Source organism: Lepidochelys olivacea (assembly GCF_965140295.1).
Source record: "Lepidochelys olivacea isolate rLepOli2 genome assembly, chromosome: 16".
Lineage (NCBI taxonomy): Eukaryota > Metazoa > Chordata > Testudines > Cheloniidae > Lepidochelys > Lepidochelys olivacea.
Genome location: NC_140426.1, coordinates 10,275,748 through 10,303,306, shown reverse-complemented (window position 1 = coordinate 10,303,306; position 27,559 = coordinate 10,275,748). Strand labels below are relative to the sequence as shown.

The 27,559-nt window shown below is 53.4% G+C and overlaps 1 protein-coding gene across 1 annotated transcript in view; it reads left to right on the top strand.

Annotated features, from left to right (window-relative positions):
* The first annotated feature begins 477 nt into the window (after positions 1-477).
* AKNA (AT-hook transcription factor) overlaps positions 478-27,559 on the top strand; it is a 71,998-nt gene continuing 44,916 nt past the window's right edge. Inside the window, exons 1-2 of the mRNA XM_084649845.1 lie at positions 478-595; positions 26,634-27,197. Coding sequence (XP_084505971.1) covers positions 26,843-27,197 — 355 coding nt within the window. The 5' untranslated portion in view covers positions 478-595; positions 26,634-26,842. The remainder of the gene's footprint in view (positions 596-26,633; positions 27,198-27,559) is intronic.

The window sequence follows — 27,559 nt, the reverse complement described above, 5'->3', positions numbered from 1 at the left end:
GAAGTTCGGGTCTAGGGTGGGTCGGGGCTCTAGGGTGGCTGCAGGTAGGTCCAGCTGAATGGGGGGGGGAGGGCTGAATCTCGGCCCCGCCCCTTCTCTCTTGCTGCCCAATCCCAGGGCGCTGTAGAGGCTTGCGGTCCCTCATTAAGATAATACCAGCCCAGCAGCTCGGACGGGAGGTATGGGTTGTATTATGCTAAATAGCCTGGAACCCCGCCCTTGCCAATCTCTGATTGGAGACATGCCATGTATTATGCAAATAGAGAAGAGAACCCCGCCCCTCCGCCCTCTGATTGGACACCCTGTGATGGGCCATGCAAATACAGGGCAAAACCCCGCCCTTTCGCTCCTCACGCGGGACGTCGGCTGCAGCATGCGAATGGGAGCGGAGGTTCCCACCTCCAGCCGCCAGGATGGGGAGGCCGGCCTGTGATTATGCTAATGAGGTCTGAGGCCCCGCCCCTCCCAGCTGCCGCTCTCAGGCTGGGGACTATTGTTCGCAGTCTGTGACTCCAGGAAATGGACTGAGGAGGGGAGAGTGGGCGAAACTTTGCTTGGCCCGGAGAAAGGAGGACTCGAACCGCCGGCTGCCCAGGTGAGAGCCCAGCTGAGTGCGAGGCGAGCAGGGGGCCGGGGCTCAGCCCCCCTCTCCGGCAGTCCCCGCTGCCTGCCCCGCTGCAAATTCCATGTGCGTTTGCCGTGGGAGGATGCTCGAAAGTTCACCAGCGAATCTAGGGCTGCGATTTAATCCGAAGCGAGACTGTAAAAATGCCTCATTAACCTCCCTCCTCCCCCCCCCCGCCCGCCCCCGAAAAATCCTTCCTCGTGCAAAGCGGGGGGACTTTTAAAGAACTGGTTTAAAGATGAACGAGCTTTGCGCATCTGGCCATGTCCAGAGAACGCGTGGCAGGGTCTTGCAGCCACCTCTGGTTTCAGTGAGTTTGTTCTGGTTTCTTATTGCTGTTTCATTCCTGTTTCAAGGTGCAAAAGGCTCCTTAAACCTGAAGAAGAAAAGGGGGGGGGGGACTTTAAAAGAATCTCAGCTTCATGCAACAGATCTCTGTGTGTGTGTCCTGGAGCTGGAGCCTTGGTTGCTGTGGTTACCCAGAGAAGTGGCATGGCATGCTGGCTGGTTTGTGTGTGTGAAGCTCACTAGGCAACCAAGGAGACACTCCAAGCATTGCTGACTTGCTGCACAAGAACCTGGGATTCGGCTAATCCGCTTCCCTCGCCCCGAAACTGGAGTCGTGTACCCCATCCCTCGCCCCTGTGTCTCTGGGGGAGGCAGAGGTGGGAAAGCGTCTTGGTTATTATGGATATTAATCTCAGGGGACACAAAGAGGGTATGTGTCGGGGCAGGGGGAATGTTGTCTGGTGGTGAGAGCAGAGCTCTAGGAGTCAGGACTCCTGGATTTGAGTCCTGGATCTGGGCAATGATGTCTAGTAGTTAGAGCAGGGCTCTGGGAAGTAGGACTCCTGGGTTCTGTTCCCACCTCGGGGATGGGGTGTTGTAATCGGGGGTTAGACCAAAAGAGCGGAAGTCAGAACGCCTGTTTTTTGAGGCTGTATGTTCTGCTGCTTAGATCAGGGGAATTGGATTGTAGGACCCCCCGCTTAAAGGGAGCGTATTCTGGTGGTTAGAGGAGAGCGGGGTTCAGGACTCCTTTGTTATGCATTCAACAAAAAGGCCAGCTGAGCAAACTGGCAACTAAAATCCAAGCTGCATTCTGAAGTCAAAAGATTTTTTCCACTCTGGGCTTTATGCATGTTTCCTTTATAAATAGGCAACTGTTTAAAGTACCGGAATGTTTGTTTATTCCTGGGGGAGAAACTTGTACATATATATATATATTTTTTAAGTCTCTTTCAACTCAAAGTCTGCTGCACTTTTTCAAGTTTACTCTTAAAGAGCGTGGCAAGAAGATTTCATGATCATTTCATCAGTTTGCTCTCTGCTCACTGGTGGGAAATGTGGCAGTAAGTCAAGTCTGGGGCTGAACAGGGGGATTTCAAGACATTGGTATCTAACCCTGCATGTAGTTGCCTGGAGGATGTTGCAAGGGCTGGTTTGAGTTTTAGTTCCCTTTATTTTTCTTAGAAAAAAGAGAGGTTTAAAAATACTCATTTCCTTAAACATGGATCATTAACAGCACCCCAGAATTCGTAAGATGGCCATACTTTATTTGAAGGGTACCTTTCAAAAATAGTTTATAAAGCGTTAATAAATGATGAATAGATGTTTGAATAAATAGTTCATCACTTGTTACAGAATCGACTGGGTCTATAGCAGTTGATTAACCATCTGTTAAAACACCAGCTCATCATTTATTAGCCGTTATAAACTATTTTTAAAATGTACCTTTCATATCAAATGTAATCTGAGAGTTCTCAGCCAGGCTTTCTGCCCCCTCACTTTGCCCCATGATCCCTTCTGTGTGGTCCTTCCCGTTTTCTTCTTCCCAACCCTGATGTTGGAAGGGGATCTCTTAACCAGAGGCTTTATCTTGATGGTGGTGACAGCTGTATCTAGACAGGGATTAAGGCCAGCATCCAGAGCAGCATTACTGGCAGGGAGACTTGTCAAGCTGTATTAGAGTGACGTGCAATGACCCCGCATCCTCCTGATGTTGGAATTACCCTAAAGATCAGTGCAGAGCACCCTAAGCGCATGCGTATTGACCCCCAGCTAATCCCTATTCACCACTGGGGCTTTGGGAAGTTCAGAAGGGGCTAAATGTTGTTGGGTTGAAATAAACCCGACATCGTTTCAGCCATGATGGGGAGGGGGACATGGCACAGGATTTGCATTGCAAGCTGCCAGGTTTTTAAGTGTGCAGCTTGTGGGTGCTAAGTGTGTTACCCCTGCGAGGGTCAGAGTTGCAGGCAAAGAAGGCAGGCGATGCAAAGCGAGGGTTGCACGTCTGGCCTGATGCTTGGCTTTATTTGTGCTCAGCTGCAGCTGATCTCATGTCAAGGCCTATACAGCTGCAGGCATTTTACCTCACAGGTTATTGACTCCTAGGTCACAGCCTGTTGAATTAGGGCCAGATCTTAACCTCACTGACGTCAGTGGCAGTCGTTCCACTGGGCTTTGTGTTAGACCTTTTATGTGTCCCCCCACACATACTCGAGTGAGTTGAGCTGATGAACTCAAGGGCACCACGCACATTAGCAAGATAAACGGGACCAGGCCCTTGCAGAGTCAACACCAGATAATCCCTTAGCACATTTCTAAGGGGGATAGTGGGGAAGAAATGTACTGCATCTCTCATCTTAGATGTCAAACTAAGATCCACGCATTACAGATCCTAGGGCACTTTTACAGGAGATGTAGTTAAAGGCCTGGTAACGGGTAAATCCCTGCTTGGGTAATGACTTGCACCCTGCAAGCCTAAAACTGCCTCCTGTCGTTTCATGGGGATTTCACGTCACTGTTTTTAAAAGGGGTTTGGGGTGGGAGGCTGCAAAAACACCCATGTCTATAGTTACTGGCTCCCAATGTCTGCCACACTCCACCCCAGGGGACTATATTCTTGAGGTGGTGAAGAACATTCTGTGTCATTTCTGATGCACTCGGGATGACCCGTTCGAGGGAAAGGTGTGGGCTGCTGCATGCCAGCCGGATGTGCCAGCCTCTTGATACAATAGCGTGCAAAGGCCGTGGTAAGGTATGAGGTTAGAGAGTCTGTTGGAGGATAAGACCCGTGCTGCTTTTCAATGCCTGTTGGAGATGGACCCAAAAGCTTGGTGGAGTATCATTGACAGCGCTGTAGGCATTGTGAAGGGGGCAAGGAATGCAGGGGACTTTGCCCTTAGCTTCTTCGTGCTAGGCTTTGAAGATTTAGGGTCGGTGGGGGGCACCTTGCTGTGACCTCACCTGTCATGGAATGAAGGTTTTGTGTGTGTTAATATAAGGAATGCTGCCGCTGCTGTGTCAGATGCGAGGCCATGCTCGAGAGGATAGAGCACAGGACTGGAACTCGGGGGACCTGGGCTCTGTTTTCAGTGCATCCCCCAGCCTGCTGGGTGACCTTGTGCAAGTCACTTGCCCGCTCTGTGCCTCAGTTTCCCCATCTCTAAAATGGGGATAAAGACAGTGACCTCCTTTGTGAAGCACTTTGAGATCTACTAATGAAAAGTGCTAGAGAAGAAGTATTATTAAAAAAAAAAAAAGTTATTCCACGATAAGATAAATGTTCCATTAATTTTAAATTATAATAGTTTATGAATTAAGAAATAACTTTTAGGGTTTGTTTGTCATTTATTTCCTTTCTTTTGTGTACATAGAACTTCAGTCTCTATGTATAGACTGAACTTTGTCTATAATGTTTTACAAGCCAGGCATAATTCCCTGCTGTACTGAGAATTTCCCCATGCCAAATTTCAGCCAGGACACATTCTTATGGCCTACTTAAAATCCCCCAAACTAGAGGTTTTGACTGGAAATGCTGACGTGCCGTTAATGATAGTGGCATAGACAAAAACTCAAACTGAATATGGAATGTGCTGAGACGGCTTGAGGCCTGGGAATATGAAGATGCCCAGATACAAGGAGCTATCATTCCATCAAGTTTCCCTTTGCAGCTTCAGTTAACACACAAGGCACACTGGCGGGTTTAAAAATCCTGCAGAAAACTTCCTTCTCTATTAGGCATAATGAGAGACTAGACGATTAAACAGAAAAATGTTTTTAAAGTGTATTTTTCACTCTTTATTCTGTTTTCCTTTTTGCATTTCACTCAGCATGGACAGTGAAAATAGGTCTAAATTTCCAAAGCGGAGGAGGTGGGGGGCTAATGGGAGGCAGGTTGTATTCCTGGCACAGCCACTAGTCTGGTGGATGACCTTAGGCAGGTCACGTCCCCTCTCTGTGACTCAGTTTCCACATCTGTAAATCGAGGATAATGAGATGCCATCCCTTTGGAAAGCACTTTGGGGGTCTATTAATGAAAAGCACTAGGTAAGAGCTAGGTATTTCATTATTATTCGTGTTTGGCCCCATGTATAATCACTTAAAGAATGGCAACATGAGCTTCAAGGATGCTGAGTGCCCTCAGATCCGACTGCAGACAATGGGAGCTGCGGGTTCTCAGTGCCTCTGGAAAACTGGGCCACTTTTGCAGGATTGCCAACCCCAGGCATTCAAAAATCACGGCAGGCCTCAAAAAAATCATATAATTGGCTGAAAAATGATTAAATGAATAAGAAAATGGGGGGTTATCTTTCCATTTGCTTTCTAGTTGCTGAACCTTTAGGGTTTCACTTGAGGCATGTTTTCAGGCTTTTCTCTACAACCAGGAAGACTAGAAACTACTTCTTTTAAATAATGAAAGCTGAGATTCTCACTTTCTCAGTTGACAGCACTGGGCTTTAAGTAAAACACCAAATATCAAGGTTATTGCAAGAGTTGGCAACACTGCTTAAGGTGACCATATATGGGGCTTTAACTTTAAACACCCTGGCCTAGATCCTCAAAGGTATTTAACCTCCTAACTTCCCTGGATTGCAAGGGTCAGTTTTGACTAGTCATTTTCAGGCTTTGTATTGGGTCAGTTTCTAGTCAGTTTCACATTCCACTAGCCAGGCCCTGCAATGTTTGGCATACAAATGGTACAGAGGGTGAATGGTGTTTTACTTTTAAAGTCCAGTGAAAATGTTTGTATTAAATCTTGGAAACATTTCTGTTGGTCTAAGGTTGTGTAAAGACTTGAACTCACAAAACGTATATTTTGGACCGTATTTGACCTGGTAGTGTTCCTTTTTAGTCAGCATTGCTCAGTGAGAGAAAAGAGAAGGCTGCAGAGTCTGTGGGCCAGATTCTGCTCTCACCCCAGTGTAAATCTGGAACCATGCCATTAAAGTCCACTGGCTTAACTGAGATCAGAGTCTGGCCCTTCAACTCCGGAGGGAATCTTTTGCATGGCAAAGGGACAAGATGAGTCTGACAGGATAAAGGAGACCATGTCGGTTTTATGGCTGGGTGGCTCATTGCTGCTACCTCCAACTCTGTGCATTGCTGGGTTGCTCATTTTGATATTACCTTTGGCTAAATTACAAACCGGGGGAGTATTTCTAAGAAGGGTAATGGTAGCAGGGAGGTGGATGTGTCAAAAGTGAAAGCTCAGCTGGGCTGCCACCCCTGAGGGTTTGGAGGAAACTCGATTTCTCTTTAAGTTCCTGGGAGAAAAGGAAGCTGGGGATAACTGAGCACACCCAAAGGTCTTGATGTGGGGTGTATGTTGTATAGCATGGTGAAAATACAGGGGTTCCAGTGCTGCAATCGCTTACACTTAACTTTACATACACGACTGGTCCTATTGAAATCAACATGTAAAATAAAGCAGGAGTGGGCTAGCGGCTCAGCACTAGAGTAATGAATGAAAACGCAGGATCGGGGAGGGGGGTGGGTGGGTGTGTGTGAGCGAGCGCGCGTCTACTGGATTGTATTAGAACCTCGACTATGTGTCATACATCTTATACTGCTACCAGTTAATGGAGATTTCCTTTAGTTTTAGTACTAACGGCCTGTGTTTTGGGGTAGGACGGTTGAAGTTCTATCCCACCTTAACTTTGGAGTTCCCAGTAGCCCCGGTGGGCAGCATAGTAAAATCCTGGGCCCACAGCCATGTTAGAATATTTCCCTCCTTCTATCCCCCCGGGGCTGTGTGCATGCCTGGAGATGCTGACAGGCTCTCGAATGGGCCCGTTAGTAATAAAAAGCACTTGGCTCTTAGAAAAAATGTGTTTTTGCTAAAGCTTATGCTGGGGTCCTGCCCATGCTGAGAGATGGCTTGGCTAATGAGGGCTCACAGCTAAATGAACAGAGGTGGGAGGACTCACCATTTCTTTCATCCTGCTTTACAGAAACGCTGCCCCAAGTCTGGCACTGGGATGAGTTGGGGCTGTAAATTATTGGGGTGGGAAAGGGGAGGACACAGCCTGTGCCCATGGGGATCTAGGGGAGAGGAAAGGGAGGGCGTGGGCTGTGCCTAGCATGGAGGGTGGGAGTGCGGGGGTGCAGCCTTTGCCTAGGGAGGGGGTGGGGTGGCTGGGAAGGGAAGGGAAGGGGAGGTGCAGCCTGTGGCCATGCAGGGAGGCAGGCCATGTACATGCCTCTGCTTCCTTGGCCATGTCCTCTGGCATCCCATTGGGGTTTTAGCTCTGCTCTTTGTTCCCTTTTTTCCCCGTGCCAAGGGCAGTTTTTCTTCTGCCTTCTGCTTGCCTGGATGTTCTTGCAGCTCATGTGGGAATATAGATGTGTCCTCATCCCTCCACTTTGCCCAACTCAGGGCAGAGTCAGGGTGCCAGCTGGAGAAGGGGTCTCGGTCCGGTTCCTAGCGGGACAGGGGCACATGCCCCTCTACTTTAGCATTCTTCTTGGTAGCCTCAGCAGCAAAGCCAAAGTCGACATCGAGATCATTGCTACTGAGCTCCCCTCTCGGCCCTGGGGCTGGTGTGGTTTGTTCACTCAGGATCTGCCTAATTCTGAGCCTGCTCCTGCTCCCACTGCCTTCAGTGGCTGCAGGATCAAGCCCTTCCGTTCCCAAGTTCACCTTCCTCTTACGTCTCTGGGTGACACCCCAGGGACCCTCGTGCCGCTCCAATAAGTGACCTGCCCCGCCCTGCTCTGGGAGCAAAGCCCCCTCTCGCTGTACAGCTGCACTACAGACATGGCAGATGGGCAAGTTAGTGCTGTGTGGCTGGAACAGGCCTCTTCCTAAACTGACTCACCTGCAGACTCCTTGGCTGCTAAGAGAAAAACCTTCCCCCTACATGAGCCTGAGAGACGGGCAGCAGGCAGTCATGGCTGGGCTTTTACGGGCTTCATTGGACTTTATTGGCAGGTGTCTCCTGCCTCCTCCTCCTCTATGCCCCCCAGTGAAGGTCCCCACCCCCGTTATGGTAGGAGGCAGGAGTCTGGTCCTGATGAGAGCAGGGTGTTAGCTGGACTCATCTCTCTGACTCTGCGCACCTCGGGTTAAAGAACTGCTTGGCTCGGATCACTCCTGAGCTGTGATTGTGTTTGCCAACAGTGGCAGATGGAGACGTGTCTGGGAGAATCCCCCACCCATCTCTCAAGGAGACATGTCTCTGGGTATTTTACTCCCTCTCCAGGGTTTGACAAGCCAGCAATGGGAGTCTGGCAACCTCCCCTCTCCATGCAGAGAATTAGATCTTATGATCCGCTCTTATGGCACCAGGTTCAAACCATTGTTCCATCCCGTGAACCGAGCCCAGCAGCCAGATGTCCTGATGGCTCTATACGGGCCCCCCTTGCTTTGCTGCTCCCTTCCAGAGAATGGGGTCACAAGTGCAGTCGGTTTTAGCCTTAGCCCACAGGGATAGTTATGGTAACCAGGTATTTAATCTCCAAACCAATACACTTTTCCAAGGGCTTTCGTTGGGCACTGGGGCAGGAGGCATGTGGGAAGGTGGGGTGGACTGTCTGGGAGGAATGTTATTGAGTAGGGATCAGCAAACTTTGGCACACGGCCCATCAGGGAAAGCCCCAGGTGGGCCAGGCCGGTTTGTTTACCTGCTGCGTCCACAGGTTTGGCCGACTGCAGCTCCCACTGGCCGCGGTTCGCCGCTCCAGGCCAATAGGGCCTGCGGGAAGTGCCGCGGGCTGAGGGATGTGCTGGCCGCCGCTTTCCGCAGCCCCCATTGGCCTGGAGCGGCGAACCGCAGCCAGTGGGAGCTGCGATCGGCCGAACCTGTGGACGCAGCAGGTAAACAAACCGGCCCGGCCCGCCAGGGGCTTTCTCTGATGGGCCGCGTGCCAAAGGTTGCCGATCCCTGTTATAGGGGAAGGGACCTGGGTTGTTGGAGGGCTGGTGGTTCGGAAAGTGGGGCATGCCCTTTTGGTTGGCCTTCTAGCCTCTTCCTCCCCTCCTGCGTCGGCGCCCCTACCTTCAGGCTGAGTGAGGCTTAGCAGCTGGCTGGCCGCTGCAATCTCGCTCTTGGAATTCTCCTTTGTTCTGAGGTGAACGGCTTTGGGGGGCAACCTGCTCGGAGGTGTGCTGGACGTTTATCCCTCCAGGGCCCTTGGGCAGAGCTGTGGCCCAGTCGAGCAGTGCTGCGGGTCAGGGCTGAGGTGCGTTGTTGGCAGAGCAGTGCACGGGCTGGGCTGGGATTGCAGAGAGGACCGCAGGACAGGATCGCGTGCGCTGGCAAAGCAGAGTTGGGGTGGGGACGAGCCCGGGATATTGGCAGAGCAGCGCATGGACCAGGCAGGAGCAGCAGAGGGTGCTGCAGGTCATGAGTGAGCTCAGGAGCATATGTACAGGCCTAAACTATATCACCCCCTTACCATCCACAAACACTCAGGTTCCTCGTTCACTCGAGCATTTCACAACAGAAAAGGGGGCGAAAGTAGCAGGGGCACAGACAAGAAAGGAGCCAGTAAATGCAGCGATTGCCTTGGTGCTCACGTGAAAGCATGCCAAGCTTTGCCTGCCTCCAGCTGGGTGCCGCTGGGTCAAGTTCCCAGAAAGTGGCTGAAGCCATGCTCAGCAAAGGGAACGCCGGGAGTAGGGGGCTTTTGTCCACGTGTGTGGGGGGGGGGGGGCAAGCAGCCCGCAACCAGCGATGGATAATACCGAAGAGCAGAGCCAGGCTGACTTCTCAAAGTGGGAGCAGGGCGCTTTCCCTTCCCATGACTTCCCCTTTCAGTCAGCTGTCAGCGTCATGCTGTGTGTGGTGCCCGCACAGACTGCTGAGCAACGCCCTGTTTGGCTGGCAGATCGTACTCCCTAGCCCCTCTCATCTGTGGTCGCCCTCAGGGTTGCTGGGGTTGGAAGGATTCCTGATTCTTACGTTATACTTTTGCTACTTGTTATTTATTGTCTCAAGCAGTCATGGTTCCCTTTCCATCACTCTCTTGGCTGCAGCAAAGAAACCTAACCTGCTTCCCTTTCGCTCATAGAAAGGGAAGGGTGGCAGGCTGTCTACTCTAATCTGATCATTTCTTCTGGTCCTTTCTGTCTCTTTCATTTTCACTCACTGTCCAGGACTGGAGACCATCATTCCCCTCTCCCCCCCGCCCCTCCACACACACACACACACTTACACTTCAAAGTGACTTTTGATTTTAAGTTCTGGAGAAGTGGTAAGAAACTGTTCTTGAGTTTCAGCCAAAGGTCACTGTGATTGTATGTATCATCTGCTTCTAGGTTAGCAGGAAAGAGCAAATTTTCTTCTCAGGTTAGGTTTTGTAAAACAATCATCTTTTACCAAACCCAAGTCAATACACACAAGTTTGCAAGAAGAATTCATACAAAAAGAGGGTTTTTTAATTAATTTTAATCTTTCTCTGTGTTTGCAATATTGCCAAACCTAGGTACTCAAAGAATCATGAGATTAAACAAACAAACAAAACAACAACAAAAACGTTGGACATCTTTTGTTTGCCATGTGATTTTTGAGCATATAAGGGTTTACATTTTCAAGCTTTTCTCTGCAATCATGAGGGCCAGAAATTTCATATTTGATAAAAGGAAAGCTTAGATTCTCACGAAACAACATGAACTCCAGAAACTGGGGCTTTCAGAAAACCACTGAGTATCACAAGACTCTCAATAAAATCATGACCTTTAGCAAGGCCTTTTGCAACTCAGATGTTGCAGCATTGTGCTAGGGCAGGGGAACAAGTGAAACTGACCAGTCGAGTCCTGGGCTCTCGCCCCCCATAAAGTAGTGTGGGGAACTCAGTTTCAAGGACTGTGGCAGGGTATGGGTCTGATGAAGGGAGGTGGACAGCAAGAGGGTATGCTGGGGGGAGGCTGGTAGAGTATGTGTGGTGGGAGGTTGTGAATGGATGAGGGCGTGTTTCGGGGTTGTGGTACATGGGGTAAACTAGAGATCTGGTGATGGGGAAGTGTTCGGGATGAGCTTCTAGGTGAGAGGGATTTAGTGTATGGGTGAGAGGATATGGGGGGGGGATCTGTTATGGGATATCGTGCATGTCTTTCTGAGGGAGGGGGATTTTGCGGGTGGTCTGTTTCAGGGGTGTCCAGGGGTTGTCTATGGGACATAGTGGGATATTCAATTGTCTGGAGAGAGCGTGTGGGGATGAATGGCAAAGGAAGGGAAGAAGCATGACAGGATTAGTGACCCGGTTCCCCACTCCAGAAGGAGAGACGGCAGCCCGGTAATCAGAAGCACTGGAACACCATACTGGCTCCCACAAACGGTGCCGGGACGCCATTCCATACCACTGGGGCAAAAACTAACATAAATGTCAAAAAGCAAATTAGGAGCCAGATCTTCAGTGTAAATCAGACTCACGCCATTGAGGTCACTGGAGCTACGCTGGTCTCCATCAGCTGAGAATTTTCCCAAGTGATTGGGATGATGGCAGTGCCTAGAGACCTCAGCCCCATTGGGTTAGGCACTGCACAGACACAGTAAACAAATGGTCCCACTCCTCAGAGCTTCTGTGCTCTCTCATTGCAACAACCTCAGGTGTGTGTTACCCACACTGGTAGGAAACATTAATTGTTTTAAACCCTCTTTTAACGTGTGCACAATAACGCACACGAACAATGTCAGGGCTCGTATCCTGCCCGATGCCCGGTCACTTCCTTCCGTTTCTCTATCAAAACATTGCTCCTGTCCAGAACGTTGACGGAATTGTTTCATTGTCCTGCATCCTTCGCCCTTTGTAGCAATAACTCCTAAGAGTTCTGTACTTAACACGCCTGTTTCTTTAAGCTGGTTTGATTTTATTTCAAGTGGGTTTATTTTGGCTTTGGGGTACAGTGGAACTTGATTACGGCGACTCCAAACCTGGTGCAGCTTCACTTCTAGCGGAACGGCATACCCAGAGAGATTCAGGGCCGTGCACAGGTTATATTTGTAGGTTGGGGGGGGAAAGTGTGCGTTTAGTTTGGGCTTAGCTAGTACATGTGGGCTATGCCTGACCTAAATGCAGTCACTTTTCCCTGTGGAGACCAGGCATTATAGATTACAAGTCCTTAGAGGCCAGGAGCATCTTTTTTCATAGAATCATAGGACTGGAAGGGACCTCGAGAGGTCTTATAGTCCAGACCCCTGCACTCAAGGCAAAATTAAGTATTATCTAGACCATCCCTAAGTATTATGTAGACCATCGACTGGGGCTCCTTGGTGCTACCGCAGTACAGATCGTTCACAATAATAATTAGAATAAGGGGGAAGTCCAAAATAATGTCACTGTGAACAGAGGATTCCTCTGAACTGGAGTTGCCACATGTGCTGTGTGATGCATGGGGACTGTTTGGGAATTGCATTCTGCTCCAATGAAGGACATGGCACGCTCTTTCTGGGATCACCGTCCCTAGTCACAACTTGCATTGGGTGGCATTTGTATTTGTTGAGAAGATTTTTAAAAAATGAATGGAAAAAACATGAAAACAAAGAGTCATAATGAGTTCCGGTGCCAGACTGAGCCTGAAGCCGCATCGTTAAGTCCCCAAGAGACCTGATCCTGAATTCCTGGCATGCCCAACACTGCTGGGATTTCTGTGTGTGTACAGAATTCAGGGATTAGGCCCAGAACGAGCAACGTCCTGCCCTTTGGCATTCAGCTTGAGCTATCAGACCCCTCGCAGTTCCCTTTGACTTGTTCGCAAGTTCCTCTGTCCACTCCATCCAGCCTAATGGGGCTGATCCAAAGCCCTTTGACTCTTTCCCTTGACATCAGTGGGCTTTGGACCAGGCTCTGTATCCTTTCACTCCAACACAAATACAGTGTGGCTGGGGCTCCATCTCCAAAGCTGGCCCGATCTGGGAGGGTACCAGCACCTTGGCATGTCTTTGGTTGTGAAAGGGAAAAGGTTGAGTAGCTCCCCTATGCAGTGAAGAGCGGAGGCTAGCAGGGTGCCCACTGCCATCATGACTACATCTCTTGGGGCATCTGGCCCACAGTGGATATAAAGGATGATGATGAAGAACAAGGGTGTGTCCCCATTCAAAGATACAGCAGGAGTGATCTCCATCTGTCTTAGGTGTTTGTAGGGTTCTCGTCACTGGAGTATTTGAGCACCTTACACTCCTGAATGTATTTATCCTTACAATACCCCTCTGAGATAAGGTAGTGCTGTTTATCCCCATTTTACAGATAGGAAACTGAGGCACAGAAAGACCAAGTGACTTGCCCAGCTCTGTGGCAGATCAAGGAATCAAACCCAAGTCTCAAGAGCCTCAGGCTAGTGCCTCGAGCACTGGACCAATCTTTCTATAGTCTCATCACAACGTGGCACAGACTTTGGGGATGACCTTGAGCCCACTTTGCCCGGCCCCTGCCTAGGAAGAAGTGGCTGGAAGTATTGGGTCTGTTCCCCTCTGTTCTAGAGCAGCCTCTCTCCTAGTCCTGGCCACAGCAAATCAAAGCACATTCCAGTCCATGCAGAGGTTTCAGTTACTGCAGAGGGTTGGCAAATCTCCTCCTCCTCCTCGCTAATTACACAGTAAGAGCTTAATTACCCTCTCATGAATATGCCAGCACATAACACGCCCCCAGCATGCCAATTACAGCACTGCTGTTCTGGGGAGTGATGATTACCCCTCTCTTCTCTGCTCCCCATTGTGTGTAATTATACAGGGCTTTCAAGTACCGGGGCTGCTCAGGCCACAGGGCTGCGAGACCAGCCCTGCTTCTCTCTGCCCGAGGCGCTGAGCTGCATTTAAATGCAAATATTTGTTCCAGAAATGGGCAAGCCTCAGTGGCTCAGCTTGGATCATCGCCAGAGAGTTTGGCAGCTTCTCGGCACCTCCGAATCTCTGGGGACTGCAGAGCTGGGTGTCTGGGAGCAGGGGGTGGCTCTGAGCGTTTGGATGTTCCTGGCGATCTGAAATACAAAGAAACAGCCTCTCTTGCATCCTGTGGGCTTCGTTTTGGGCTGAAGGTTGGGTTCAGTTTTTATTTTGCCAGTACCACTTTGCCCTTCTCTAATTCATTCCCACATTGCAGCCCCTCCCTTCCCTTCTCTTTCTGAGCCCAGTTGTCGGCACTACGGGTTCTCAAGTTCCTTTTCCTCTTCCGGGGCTCAATCCAGCACCCTTAGATGTCAATCGAAAGACTTGGGTGGGCCCATACTGCAAGATGCTGGTGGTATTGCCATGGACGCTGAATGCTTGTTGTGCAGAAAATAGCATGCATCGTTCCTGTCTTTCCCCTGTGCCCTGGGCAGCCGCTAAATGATGTTGTCACCTTGCATCCTGCTGGGGAGGCGTCGGCACCCCTGGCACTCCTGCCAGATGGTAACGGGTGATGGGGAGACAACTGCAGGAGTCAGCTCATGCCCAGATCCTGAACAATCAGAGACTTGTCTACAATTGTATCCCGTTACCTCTCCATGCCTGTGGCACGTCTCTCTCCTTAGCCTCCAGTCCAGAGCCTGGGGTCTCCTACCTGCCACTGGGGCCTGCTATCACCTTCTCCCCCAGGGAGAAGCTGGCATGCTTTGATGCCAAACTCTAGGATCGCCTTTGCTTAGAAGCAGCAAGTGTGAAGGAGAAGAACGTCGGTCCTTAGTCATCGCTGTGTGTGATGCTGTCTGGAGGCTGCTTCCAAACCTGGGTCTAGGAGCGTGCTGTTTGAAAGCCAGCCTCTTCTCCCTCTGCGTGACTCTCCTGTTGTTTCAAATACTCTGTGTGCGCATGATGTCACCTGCATGAGTGTATTGCTGGGGAAAGGTGCTGACCCGGCAGTCCTGGATGCTGGAATCATCTGTCTACAGTTCTTCGAAGGCATCTCCTTGCCTTATCCATGAAGCGTCTGCAGCATTGTCAGCAGCAGGGCAAGGTTTCCCCCACGCACTCTCACCCATGGGCCTTGGTCCTGACGTGATGCCCTTACCTCTTGCGGGTGGGAGAGGCGGTTCAGTCTTCAGTCTAATTCAATCCCCCTCTGCCTCCCTGCTCAGACTTCCCACAGTGGTCATATGGACCGCCATCCACTAGGACACCCATTGAGCTAATCCGATTGATTATGGTAGTGCCTAAAGCCCAACCAAGAATGGGGTCCCATTGTGCTAGGCGCTGGACAAACACTGAATAGCCAGACAGGCCTCGCCCCGAAGAGCTGCGAATCTAAATAGACAAGACAGTCGCAGCATGGCGGGAAGGGTTGTAACACACAGGTAGAGTAAACAATGGGACGGCCACAGACTGAGAGCAGCCCCTCTTTTCTCCTCGACCACCAAACAACCAGAGAGTGCCTGTTGCTTTCAGCTGGTGGTGCGGCCGCTCAGCGCCTGGGAGCACTAAAGCCCTTGGCACTAACAGCCTGGATTGTACTTGAACTGGCAACCTAATGGTGAAACACTCTGCATCCTGTTAACGGCCCCTGACCCAGCCACAGTATTACGCTGATGAATTTTTGTGTTGCAGGGGCACCTGGAGGTTCCCCAGCAAGATCAGAACCACATTGTGCTGGGGCTACACAAACAGTGAGAAAGGGAGTCCCTGCCCCCAGGAGTTTACAGTCTAAATAGACAAGACAGACAAAGGGTGAGAGGGGAAACTGAGGCACGGAGTGGAAAAGCGCCTTGCCCAGGGTCACCCAGCAGGTCCGTGTAGAGGTGGAACTGGAACCCAGGTCTCATGAATCCCTGTCCAGTGCTGTATCCACTAGACCATGCAGTCTCCCTAAGTAGGCCTTTTACTGCTAAAAAAAGATAGTCTCGGGTGATGCGCCTCCATGCAACAGTTCTCTGCCTAGATGCCCCTGACAATAGTTTGTGCGGGGGCCAAACCGCTTTATGGAAAGGGTCCTATTGCAGGATCCCAAGGATGTTGCCAATAGACCAAGTTTTATGTTGGCCTTGCATGGGGAATTTGTATTCTATTTTCTTGACTTTTTTTGAAACATATGGGTCAGAACACAGAGCTGCTTATTAAGTTTTGCACAGCTCCAACTATCCCTTCATTCTGGTGTGTGTCATATTCCTCCTCCCGTCCCCCAGGGGCAGAACGGACTGGCGGAGTGCAGTCCTTGTCAACGCAGATCAGCTGCCTGCACCCCACTGTGGAAGAGGCAGCGCGGAGTAATGTAGGAAGAGGCATGGTCTTGTGGTCAAAACACAAGAACTAGCTGTCAGGAGATCTGGGGCCAAGTCCTCTGCCGCAGGTTTTCTGTGTGACCTTGGGTTCCTCGCTTCCCCATCCACGAAATGGGGAGGAGGATACTTCCCTCCCCGGGGGTATGGTGAGGATACATCTGTGTGCTAGTGAGATGCTGTAGTGTTGGGGGGCTGTAGAAACGGAGACCCCAACAAGATGCAGCTTCATAGACACGAGGGCAGAAGGAACCCGCAACACCAAAAGAGGAACCTCAGATACTGCAATATGGGAGGAGCGAAATCTTCAAAGCCAGCTCAAGTCAGCACGAGCATTTTATAAAGGAGGGATGTCCCTGTGTGAATATCCCCAAAGGGAGGTCATTAGCGACCAAACGCTGTTACCGTCCGATTCATTCAATGACACGAGTTGGTAGCTCGCCATTCAGTTCCCAGCAGAGGTGACCACATCACACAAGCTAATCTCATGTCTGCCAAACCCTGGTTAGGAGGGATGGTCCCTGGTTTCTTAGCATCGGTTGCTTTCCCCACTCTACACCTCCGAGACATCTCCCAGCCCTGTCATACTGTAGGTGTGGCCCCAGTTTTCTCACCAGGTGCCCCTCTTTGGAGATATGTAGATAGGCGTCTTTGTGCAGTATCAGCCAAGGACTGAATGCACAGTGGGCACTGAATGCCGCCCTCGCCCCTAGAGGTGGCACATTGGCCGAGCAGCATGGAAGGAGCTTGCCCTACCGCTGCCCCTGCTCTGTGGATAGCGGGCTCCAGGGGTTAGAGTCCAGCACTAAATTCACCAGAGATAGTGGATCCATTTTAAAGCTGCAGCTAAGACGGAATCCCTGGAAGGGATTATAGTATGGCTGCAGGAAGAGGTGAGGATGGTGGGATGAACCGTCTGGACACACGGGGCTTGTGCCAGCCTGCAGGGCTCGACGGGGTTAAGAAGTTTTGTCTGCACGCACACACGTGAAAACTTGTAGGAAATCTGCCTGCACGCTTCCTGCTTCTGCCTTCGAAAGCGAGATTGGGGGTGGGGAGGGAGCGCGTGGGGAGAGGCTCCTCAGTCTGACAGCACAGGCTGGAGAGGAGCCAGGGGCGCCTGAGAGCTGGAGGGAGAGAGACAGAGAGAGACTTTAGGAAAGAGGTGATCTGAGCTCCGCAGGGCTGCACGGCTCTGAGGACCCAAAGCAGGGAGCCAGGCTGCGCTCGGAGGGTGTGGAAAGTGGCTCCTATAACGGCTAAGGGAGAAGGCAGAAAGCAGCAGGTGAGTGTATCTAACCTTCCAACCCCACTGCTTCAGCTCCCCCAGGGTTGCCGGCAACTGGGCAGCCCCTGTGCTTTCCGGATGTCGGGCACTTCGCCAGCTGGAGGGTTGGAATATCTGGGGTCTTTGCTCAGAGCCCAGTTTCCGGGCAGCAGAGCGGAGAGGGAAACAGAGGCTGGCGCAGGCTGGAGAGGCCAGAAGGCAGCAGGATGCAGTGTGGGGTGGGCACGCCAGGCCGTGTGGAGGCCGGGCAAAGGGAAGCCCAGGCACCATGGCCCCAGCATTTCGAGTGATGTTGTCACCACGGTATCCAGCTCTGATGCTGCTTCTTCCACTCCCCATCTGGGCGCTCTGCCTTGCTCCCCTGGCCGTCCGGTGTCTCCTGAGCCCAACAGTTAATGTCGTCGCTGCCCCAAAGCAGCGAGACTTTCTGTTGCTCTGTTTTGTCTCGGTGGGGATTTCCTGCAGCATGCGGGGGGCGCGTGTGAAGCAAGAGGCCGCCCGGTCTGAGTGCTGCGGTGATCACAGCTTTGTTTATAGCTGTTGCCTAGGCTGTGGCTAAGCGAGTCAGACAGGCCTGAACCTCAAAGGGTGGATCCAGGTCCAAACTCGCACCAGGTTGTTCCCAAGGCTCATGTTTGACCCGAGCTGGAGTCCGCCCGGAAGTGGGGAGAGGGATAGAGTCTTCGTAGGGAGCAGGTTCATCCTGGCAGGTTTTGGGTAACTGGGCTGCTGTGAGGTTTGTCGAACTTGGGTGGGGGGGTTGTTTCTTGGTCTGAGCTTTGCACTGGAGGTTTTGTTCCTCTTCCTGCCTCTGGGCTGCCCTGTCCCAGGCTGGAGCATCAGTTACTTGTAGATGCTGAGAATCCCTTGCCTGCCCAGGCTTCTGGCTCCAGTTCTGCTGTTTCCAGCAGTAGAGACAAGGGGTCGAATCGCCATGGAACACTGAGCATCTTGGAGCGGATCCAAGTCCAAAAAGACTCAACCAGCTCCTCAGTGGGGGTGTTCGGATGTCCAAGTTGGATGGATTTCCCTCCTCCTCCTCCTCCCATGGTCCACAATGCTTTGGGGCCTGATTCTGTCCCCCTTGCTCACCATGAGTAATACCAGGGTTGGCCGCATTGAAATCGTTGCTTTACTCCTGGAACAAAGCACGACTTGGTGCGAGTGAGGTTGGCAGAACTGGGCTCTCAATGACCACTTGTCTGAATTAAATGCCCTGTGCCTCTTTTCTACCACTATGATCAATTGCTAGGGTCACATTGATACAGGCACAATGCTCCGGCTGTAGGCAGCCCACTGCATAATTGTCCCCTGTCAGGTTTCTGGCACTTTTCTGACCATCTGCAGCTGGCCACTGTCAGGCAAGACACTGGATGAGATGGACCGTTCATCTGATCTGCTGTGGTCATTTCTGTGCTCCCAGGATCCTTTGCAACTGACACTCCTTTTAGTAGGATTCGTCTAAGCTTTTCACCACCAGTAGCCCAAGCAACCAGCAGTCATCCAGCAGGGATCCCACCTCCAGTTTACCGATCCGGCTAATACAGTCGCTAATTCCCAGTCCAAAGCTGCAGTATCACAAGGCACTCCCTCTGCCCCTCCGTTGCTACCAATGTGATCTTAGCACCAAAGCTGATTATAGCTAATTGCAAGTAAAATCAGTTAGCCCCTTTGTGCTCACCGACTCATAGCTACATCAGCCATAGCCTAGCGTTCCACCCAGAGTCCTTGAGCAGCCTTGCTGTAACCTACCATGCAGCCCGGGTCAGGGGCCAACCTCTAGGAACAAACGTGTGTGTGTTGTGATTGAGGGGAACGTTTTGATTAAGGAAGCCAATCTGAGTTTTTCCAGAGGCATGGGTGTGCTAATTCTGAGCAACAGTAAGAGAAGAAGCTATTTGGTTGATGAGTAAAACTGAATGAGTCTTGGCAGCGTCATTGCGAAATGAAAATGGCCTGGATTCCCGCTTTCCCAGGGCATAGGGCGTGTGTTTGGGCGTTTCACACCGTTGGTCTGGGTTGTAACGAGTATGTTGGGAGTAGCCACGCTGCCTGTGTGGCTTGTAGGGAGTTTGACACACAGCTCCTGTGGCCTGGAGGGAGTTTGTGTTGATGGCTGTGGTTTGACGCCCTGAGAGAAAACAAAACACTAATTTAACACCAGTTATCTCTTGAGAGCTATTTTCTCTTCCATTGGGTCTGACTGTAGCAGGGAGTCCTGTTCGGAAAGTTACACGGGTTGTAATGATGCAGGCGGCTCAGAACCAGCTCCTGCCGCTGCTTTGAAAGGGCTGTGGGTTTCTGGAGTTGCGCCAGGGGAAAAGAGCAGTAAGGGAAGCAAAGCTGGGCAACCTGGATGTGAATCATGCATCTTTCCCGACTCCTGCTTCTGTGCATGCAGGCACACATGCCGCAAGACCCATGTTTTCCAAAGTGACCACTGATTCTGGGTACCCAATTTAAGGCACCTTGGGCTTGATTCTCAGTGGGGCCGAGCACCCACCACTGGCATCAATGGGACCCGCGGGTGCTCAGCACTTCTGAAAATCTGGTGTCTGCCTCAAGTTGGGCACCCAAAATCAGGGACAGCTTTTGAAAATTTGGGTTTAAAACTCCAGGCCAGAAGGAAGCCTCCCAGAAAACCCGGGTACTGTTACCACCTGCTGTGGGTGCTTCCCTCCCATTCATGAATGTACGGGCCACCTCCAGTCCCACTGGAGATCTCAGACCATTTCCATGGCAGCAGCCGGGACTGCTTCGGCGAAAAATGTAGCTGGAAGACAGGTGGGAGAGAGCTGGGGAAGATTCTAGGCAGAAGCCTTATGGTTGGGTAACTCGAGGGATGACACTGTTTGCTTTATCCCAGCAAAGCTCCCTGTTCAGTGTTAGCAGAAATCAGTTTTCCCTGTGGCTCTTTACCACTCTCTCCTGGTGCGCCGCTGAGATCAAGGCAGTGCTGCTGGCTCATTGACCTGCAGAAGACGACGAGTTGGTGAGTTGCTGTCTGGCTCCCAGCAGTGGCCCCGCCCATGAAAACCACCCCCCCTCCCCGACTGACTTTAGCCAGCTTGCTTGTTAGCCATCCCAGCCGAGGACCAGGGCCCTGAACACTACAGGGTTTCTATCACATTCTTTACCAGAGTGTCTGAGTGTCTAGTAGGGGACCCCTGCAGATTAGGCTCAGGCCTGTTGGCAGGGCAGTGTTGGGAGAAGCTACCACCACCCTTGCCCATGCTGGGCCTGGCCTGTGGGTGGATAATATCGGCCTCCAGTGCTCCTGGTTTTGTTCTGGCTGGTAATGATGGGAGGGGGCAGGAGATGGGAGGTGACTGTGTGCCCTACTGCCAGGCCTTGGGGGCTCTGAGCCTCCCCACTCAGAGGCAGGTTCCCGTTGGCTCTGAGCTGCAGCTCCGGCTCGGAGCGGCTGCCCGTTCACCTGAGGGAGCTGGGGTCACAGCCAGCAGCAGGGCCGTGCTGTGGCTGCCGTTCTGCGGCCACCTGCTCACCTGTGATGCAGAGGGGTGCGGGTTTGGAGCAGGCACAGAGTGCCGAAAGCTGCGAGGGGGTTCGGATGGGGCGAGGGGTGGGGCACGAGGTGCCGTGGGCAGGACTGATCTCCTTCCAGGGGAAGGGATCAGAGAGACGTCCGTGTTGCCCTTCGGTGTCTTGAAGTATCAGGCATCTTGGCAGCACAGGAGAATTCCTGCAGTCTGACTTCTTCCCCTTCTTAGAGAGTTCCTCTAGAGCTGTGGCTGGGCCCTTTGGCCAGCTCTGGGGTGCCAGCTGGCAGCCAGGGCCCAGGCTAGGGACAGTGAGCCTGTGGCTGTGGTGAGTGGAGGGGTGTGGGTCTTGTGTCAGGCAGAAGAAGCCCGCCAGGGCCTGTGTTTGCGAGGAGAGAGGGCATAATGAGAAAGGTGGGGTGTATTTCACTACATGCTGAATTGTGAGCTGGGGCAGGGGCCGTATCTATCCTGGTTGTACAGGGCCTAGCACAGTGCGGCCCTGATTCCTGACTGGGGCCCAAAGGTGCTACAACCACAGAGAGAGGCCAGGGCTTTCAAAAGCCCAACATGAGCCCCCTTGGGGAGGGGCCTGATTTCCAGAGCATGGGTGTCTAACAGGCCCCTTTAAAGCATCTCTATTTGGGCTCTTGAAATCACTAGTCACTGGGAAACCCCAGGCCACAATAATAAGGCATCAGCTGGAGAGGAAGGGAGTGAAAGTTCTCCAGTCCTGCCCTTAGGTCATCAGTGGAATGAGTCTGCTGGATCTCAGCCACTGTCTCTTTCACACACAGTCTGACTTGCCATACACACCGACACGGTTCCGTGCAGACAGTGAACAGGCTCCAAGCTCAGTCTGGCTGTTCTCTTATTTTGTTGTCCTCTCTCTCGGCTGTCGGCCTCCCCCCTTATTTGGCTCTCTTCCCCCGCTAACTCTGGCTGACCGCTTCTCGCCTGAATCTGCATAGCTAGCAGAGGCTTGGGGAGAAATAGAAGGACCTCAAACAACTCCATGCCCGCCCACGCATCCTGGAGGGCGGGAGAGCCTTGGAGCTCTCCATCCTGAAACAAAGCCCGTCTGCCCCTTTCCATGTTCCACTGCACGGACCCTGTGGTGGGCTCTAGGGACATGTAATGCCCTTGTTTAGGTTCTTCTCTCTGCTTCCAACTGCCCGGTGGCGAGCCCAGCTTGTTCCCCTGCTGAATGACCTGGGGGATTGTGACTGTGGGGGATAAGTCCTCGCTGGCTTTGGCAGGTCGAGCTCCCCCTACCAGCTAGGTGTCTTTGCATTAGCTCCTTCCCCTGCATCATCCTTTTGGGGTGGGCGTTGGTAGGTGGCAGAAGCTACAATGCTCTCTGGGAGTGGCTCATTACTGCCCCCAGCGCTCTGACCTTGTTCGCCCCAGCTAAAGATCCACGTGCTGCTCATTAGTGTCCCGGGATTTAATCCAGGAATGAGCAGGGGTCTGTGTGTGTGTGTACATGCGTGCCCTGTATTGGATGATGTGTGCCCAGTTGTGCAGAACTGTGCAGCTGTGTGTCATTGGCCCTATATTGCTAACAGCTGAGGGTGATTCTCCAGTAGCCCAAATGAAGGGGGCCTGTGTTTTGTTTTGGTTTTTTTTAACGGGGGGATCTCAGTTCTAATCCCAATGGCACTGAAGGTTTGAGTGGCCACGGTGCACAGCAGTGGTGACAGGGAAGTCCCAGGTAGTTGTGGACTTACTATAATACCTTCTTTGGGTGAGGCATCGCGTGTGGGGGGAAGACCGGGGGTTGGGGTCACAGCTGAGAGAACATTCTGCTTCCTTGTTCCACAGCAAGGAAGACAGGAGAGCAGAGCAGTTTGCTGGGGTGCGATTTTGCTCCTGGCTGCCAGAGGGGAGGAAGCGGTTGTGGGGCAGGGTCTGGCACAGGAACAAGAGCTGAGAGCAGCGGAGTTAATGCTGGGGACTCCAGAGCATTCATGCGGCTGGCAAGCTGGAGCCTGCCGGTACTCTCGGGGTTAGTGATGGGAGGGGAGTTTTAACTGAGACTGCACCGACGAGGGGGATAGTGCTGGGGGTGAGGCTTGTTTTATTCTTTGATTTAATTTTTTTTTTTTCCCCTTCCCAATCTTGAGTCTGAATTTGGCTGAGGCCAGGCTGCGGTGAGTTGTGAGCTCTCCGCTCAGGAGCGGCCCGTTGGCTTCGGAGCCTGGCAGGGTGGAGTGGGAGGGGCTGTGTTGGGCGTTGCTCGTTAAAAGTGAAAGTGAATGCGGTGCTGGAGGCCAGTGGTTTGCTGGTGCACAGGACAAGAACAGCTGGGTCTGCAGCCGAGCAAGCCTCCCCACCCACACCAGGAGCCTCGGCCCCCAGAGGCATCGCTGCTGAGGAGACCAGGGCATTTGGGCTTCCAGGGCCTGTTCACGTCCTTGGCTGCTCTTCGTCGTGTGATGATTTGGGTTGGTGGGTTTTGTTCCGTGGACGCCTCCCCAGTGGGCACTAGGCTGAGACCCAACCGCTCATTTCACACAGGCCACCAGTGGTTGGTGGCTTGCTACTCTCCTGGAGCCAGATTCAAACCAGTGATCTAGGCCTTGATGGGCACCATGTCCCCTGAGCAGCTTGGTGTCCACCGCACAGGGGATTGGTGTCCCCAGTACCTCTGCCGGCGTCCCAGGGCCACTGACTCCAGCTGGAGCCGCAGGTGCCTGGCCCCACTGAACATCAGTCGGCTTGTTTGCCAGTACAGCGGCCTGGCTGCTAAGCAGCTTCACTTGGTCCACGGCAGCCAGGAGCGGGCAAACGGCCTGCACTAGCTTTGTGGCACCTTGCCCTAGAAGGGAAGGTCCCATTGCAAAGGGAAGGACGAAGTGCGAAAAGAGGCAGGTGGGGTGAAACTGGCTAGTGACGTGAAACAAGCGGCTCGAGGCTGAGCGGTTTCAGGGCAAGAAGATGTTTATCGGACAGACAGGGTGGCCGAAGGGCTCACTGCACACGCACTCCGGCTCACATTGGCAGTGTAAACGCATGAGGTGCTGCTCCCTGATGGCACACGGCAGGAGTTTGCACGACAGGGTCATGTCCAGTAACATAGCCGGCACACACCGTGGATGCAGGCGTCACTGGCTGTCAAAGGGTCTGACCGTGCAGATATTGGTGACCAATTCCTGGCTCCGCAGGACCAAGGAGCTGGGCGGATCAGTGCCTGGCACAGCCAGGGGCAGTGCCCAGTGCAGAGAGGGAGAGAACGTCTAGCTTTGATCTGAGCAAGACAGGAGTTTCCTGGGGTCCTCTGCCCGCTCTCTGATCCCTCCATTGCAGCCTGGAGGATACCGGGGGGAGTTTGCCCAATCCTGTCTCAGTGGGAGAGTTGTGGGAGCTGGCGGCAGGCAGCCTGCACAGAGGGGAGCATGCAGATCACCTGCTCCTTAGGGCCCCATGAAAAGGCAGCAGAACAGACGGTCTCATCATGCAAATGTACTGAGGTCCCCCTGCCTGGCTGAGCAATGGCTCTAGGTGCTCCCGGGGATGCCTGCGCGCTCCTGCAGTGGGTTCTTTTCTCGAAGGGGTGTCCTGACGGGGCAGAACTGAGTGCTGAGCAGGGGTGAAGTGGCTGGGGAAAGGCCCTTGCAGCAAAGAGACAGAGGAAGGGAGAGAGTGGGGCTGTTGGTGGATGTGGGGGGAGGATAAACACCAGCTCAGCTGTGTAAGAGCCTCCCCAGGCTGTTGGGAGCTGCTTCCCGGCACACAATGCCCAGGCACGGTGGGAGGCTCCTCGCAGGGCAGCTCCAGGTCCAGCTGCTCCCCTGGTTCTTGCTGCCCTGGGCTCCAAACCCTAATGGCACAGAGCAGCACTGACCTCCCTTCCTTTGGGGTGGTGCGTCGGACTCCTGCGGTCGCTTCCGGCTGAGGCTGAATATATGGGGAGGGACGACTGGAGAGAGGAGGCCAAGGAAGTTCTGCCGCTGAGTGCGGTCTAGGGGACGGGGGCTCTCGGCCCCCCCAGGCGAGGTCTCCGCTCCCCAGGCCCAGCCAGCGTGCACACCGGGCAGCTCTCCCCCAGCGGCTGAGGAAGTGAGAATTTCCTTTTCCTCACCCCAGCCACAGGAGGAGATGGGCTGTAGCACATCACCCCCTCGCAGAGCTACCAGCTGGCTTGTGCTTCCAGCGGGACAGGCGACCTGACTTGTTCGGGGCCGGACTGGCATTTCTCCAATGCGGTGTTGAGACAGGGACCGGCACAGCTGGGAGCTCCCCCACAGCCAGCCCCCCTCACCGTTCCCTGCAGCGCCTCCTGGGCACCCCCTCCACGACCGCTCTGACAGCGTTGCCTGAGGTGCAGCACCCGTCCAGCCATTGATTGCTTTGCTCGCCGTGACGGAGTGGCCTGTAACAGTGGGTCAGTGTCTCTCCAGCTGCACGGAAGAGGGGGTGGGGTGGAGCCGGTCCTTGCCCTGAATAGCCTCCCCTGTAGGAGAATTGCAGCCTCGCCAGCTGCTGCTGCTGGAAAGCCGCCCTGGCGCTCTGAGCAATGCCATGTTTGTGTGTGACCTCCCTGGCAGACCCGAAGCTGCCTCATCTGCTCCAGGATGGAGGAGGACTGGTCCTAATGCCCACTTTGAGTGTGGCTGGCATTGACGCCTGGCCCAGACCGCAGATGGGCCTGCTGGGTTTCATGGCAGGTCTTGTCTGCATGCCCAGGTGAAGGGGCGCAGCGTTCGCTGAAGGGCTGGCAGGACGGTATGGCCAGCCTGCTCCCAAGTTAGACTTACGATTGAGGCCCGGCAGCTCTTGAATGCGCTGCCCACGCCGGCCGACATCACGACGAGCGAGGCTTTGGGAGTGGGGAGGTGTGTGCGCATTACAGCACAGCGCTCCCTTCTGCCCGCTCTTGTGCAGCGGCTGTGATCCTGGGACCGGGCTGGCAAGAGGCAGGGAGGGATTGTGTTTCGGGCTATGTGTCCTGGAAGGAAGGGCAGGGAGACGGCTGTGTGGGAAGGTGAAGGCCACTGTCCCGCCCTGCTGATGTTGAGTTGCTGCGTATGTAACGCCAACAGACCCCGGTTGTCGGTAGGCAGCATCGAACCCAGGACCTCTGGAGCTTAGTGCATGAGGCTCCACTGCACGAGCTAAAAGCCAACTTGTTGTTAGCTAAGGCTGGAGAACAGACTCGTTTAAGGCTCTCTCTCTAAGTGGTTTCGGTGCCACGAGCTGGGAGGTGTGGGGGTTACACGTGCAGGGCCGCGGGACGTGGTGCTGGGTTCAGGCTGTGGCCCAGCACACCGTACCAATAAGCAGTTCTTTGCCGCTCCCCGGGAGCACATCTGAGTGGGCCGGGGCTCCCAGCAGCATGCCCAGTGTCGAGAGGGGAGCGCCGCGTGGGGCCGGTGGGCTCAGCAGCCCAGGGAGCGGGCAGGGTGCCACCTTTCCAGCTTCCACGTGGGACGTTGCCTTGGACAGAGACCCAGGACGTCGCTGTGTGGAGACGTGACGGCGCCCGTGTCACGAGGCCCCAGTACAGGCAGCACGACGGCATCTATGTGGCGCCTAGCCTGGATGTTGGGCCCCTTTGGGGGGTGGGGAGGGTTCCTGCCCCCTCCCTTATTTGGGGAGGGAAGGGTACAATCCCTGAGGTGACTTGGCTCCCCTTGGAGCTGGGGATGGGGAGAGCTGGTGCGGGAAGCTTCAGGCAGCAGCTGACATCTCTGTGCTGGTGGGGGGGCACACACAGGGAGAGGTACTGTCTGAATAGAGCCCACTGTGTCCCTCCTGGCTGCCATGACGCGTCTCTCCCTCTCTCTGCCTGTCTCCTCTTAGCTGCAGGCAGGATACTGAAGCGCTGAATGGAGCCGCGATGTGACCTACATTTCCCAAGGAAGCAAGGCGCCCCCAGCCCCCGGAGCTTTCTCGGCGCCTGCCCCATGAAATGATGCAAGTGAAGCCTCTTCTGCCCCGGCAGGTGCCTCCTTAGCCAGGCTTCTCGCCCTGCCGCATCACCTCACGCCATTCGCCGGGGACGGCAGGACATGGCCGGCGCGGCACCGTGGGCCCGCTGGGGAGAGGTGGACCTTGGCCATGGCTCTGGGCAGCGGCAGCGCTGGGAGGAGGAGGAGGTGGAGCAGGGGTCTGAGGGATACATGGAGGAGAAGGGAGTTGCTGGACTGGATGAGAACAGACTGGTGGGTGGCACTGGCCGGTGGGGTGAGTCCCCGGCCCAGGAGCCCGCAGAACTGAAGTTCCTGGGAAACGTCAGGCTTCTGAAGGGGCCACCTTCCCCCGAGGGGCTCTTGGCCCAGAGTGACAGGAGCTTCGACCTTCGTGAACTGCAGGAGTTTGAGTGGAGCAGTGTCCAAGGGGACAATGCCAGGAGCCCACCCGCTGGTGAGTCGGTTCTCTCTTCTCTCCTCTTCCTCTGGTAGCCTGCATGTACTACGGAGATAGCCCAGATAGCTGAGAGCAGAGAGTAACTGCCACGGGGGGATGGGCGATGCCAGGGCATGGGGTGTTTTCTCCAGACCCCAGTAGTCTGCTGGGTCCTGGGAAATGCAGTTCACATGCCTTGAAGAAGACTAATTCCAGTGAGCTTAAGTGTCTAGGTATTGCCAGTAAAATGCAGCTACCTCTGGGGTAGAACACTGAACCCATCGGATGTGCGCCTCACAACAGTTTAGTACAGGAAGGGAGGAGCCATTCTGTATCTGATTGAAACCGCAGTTGGCATGTGGCCAGCACACACCTATTAG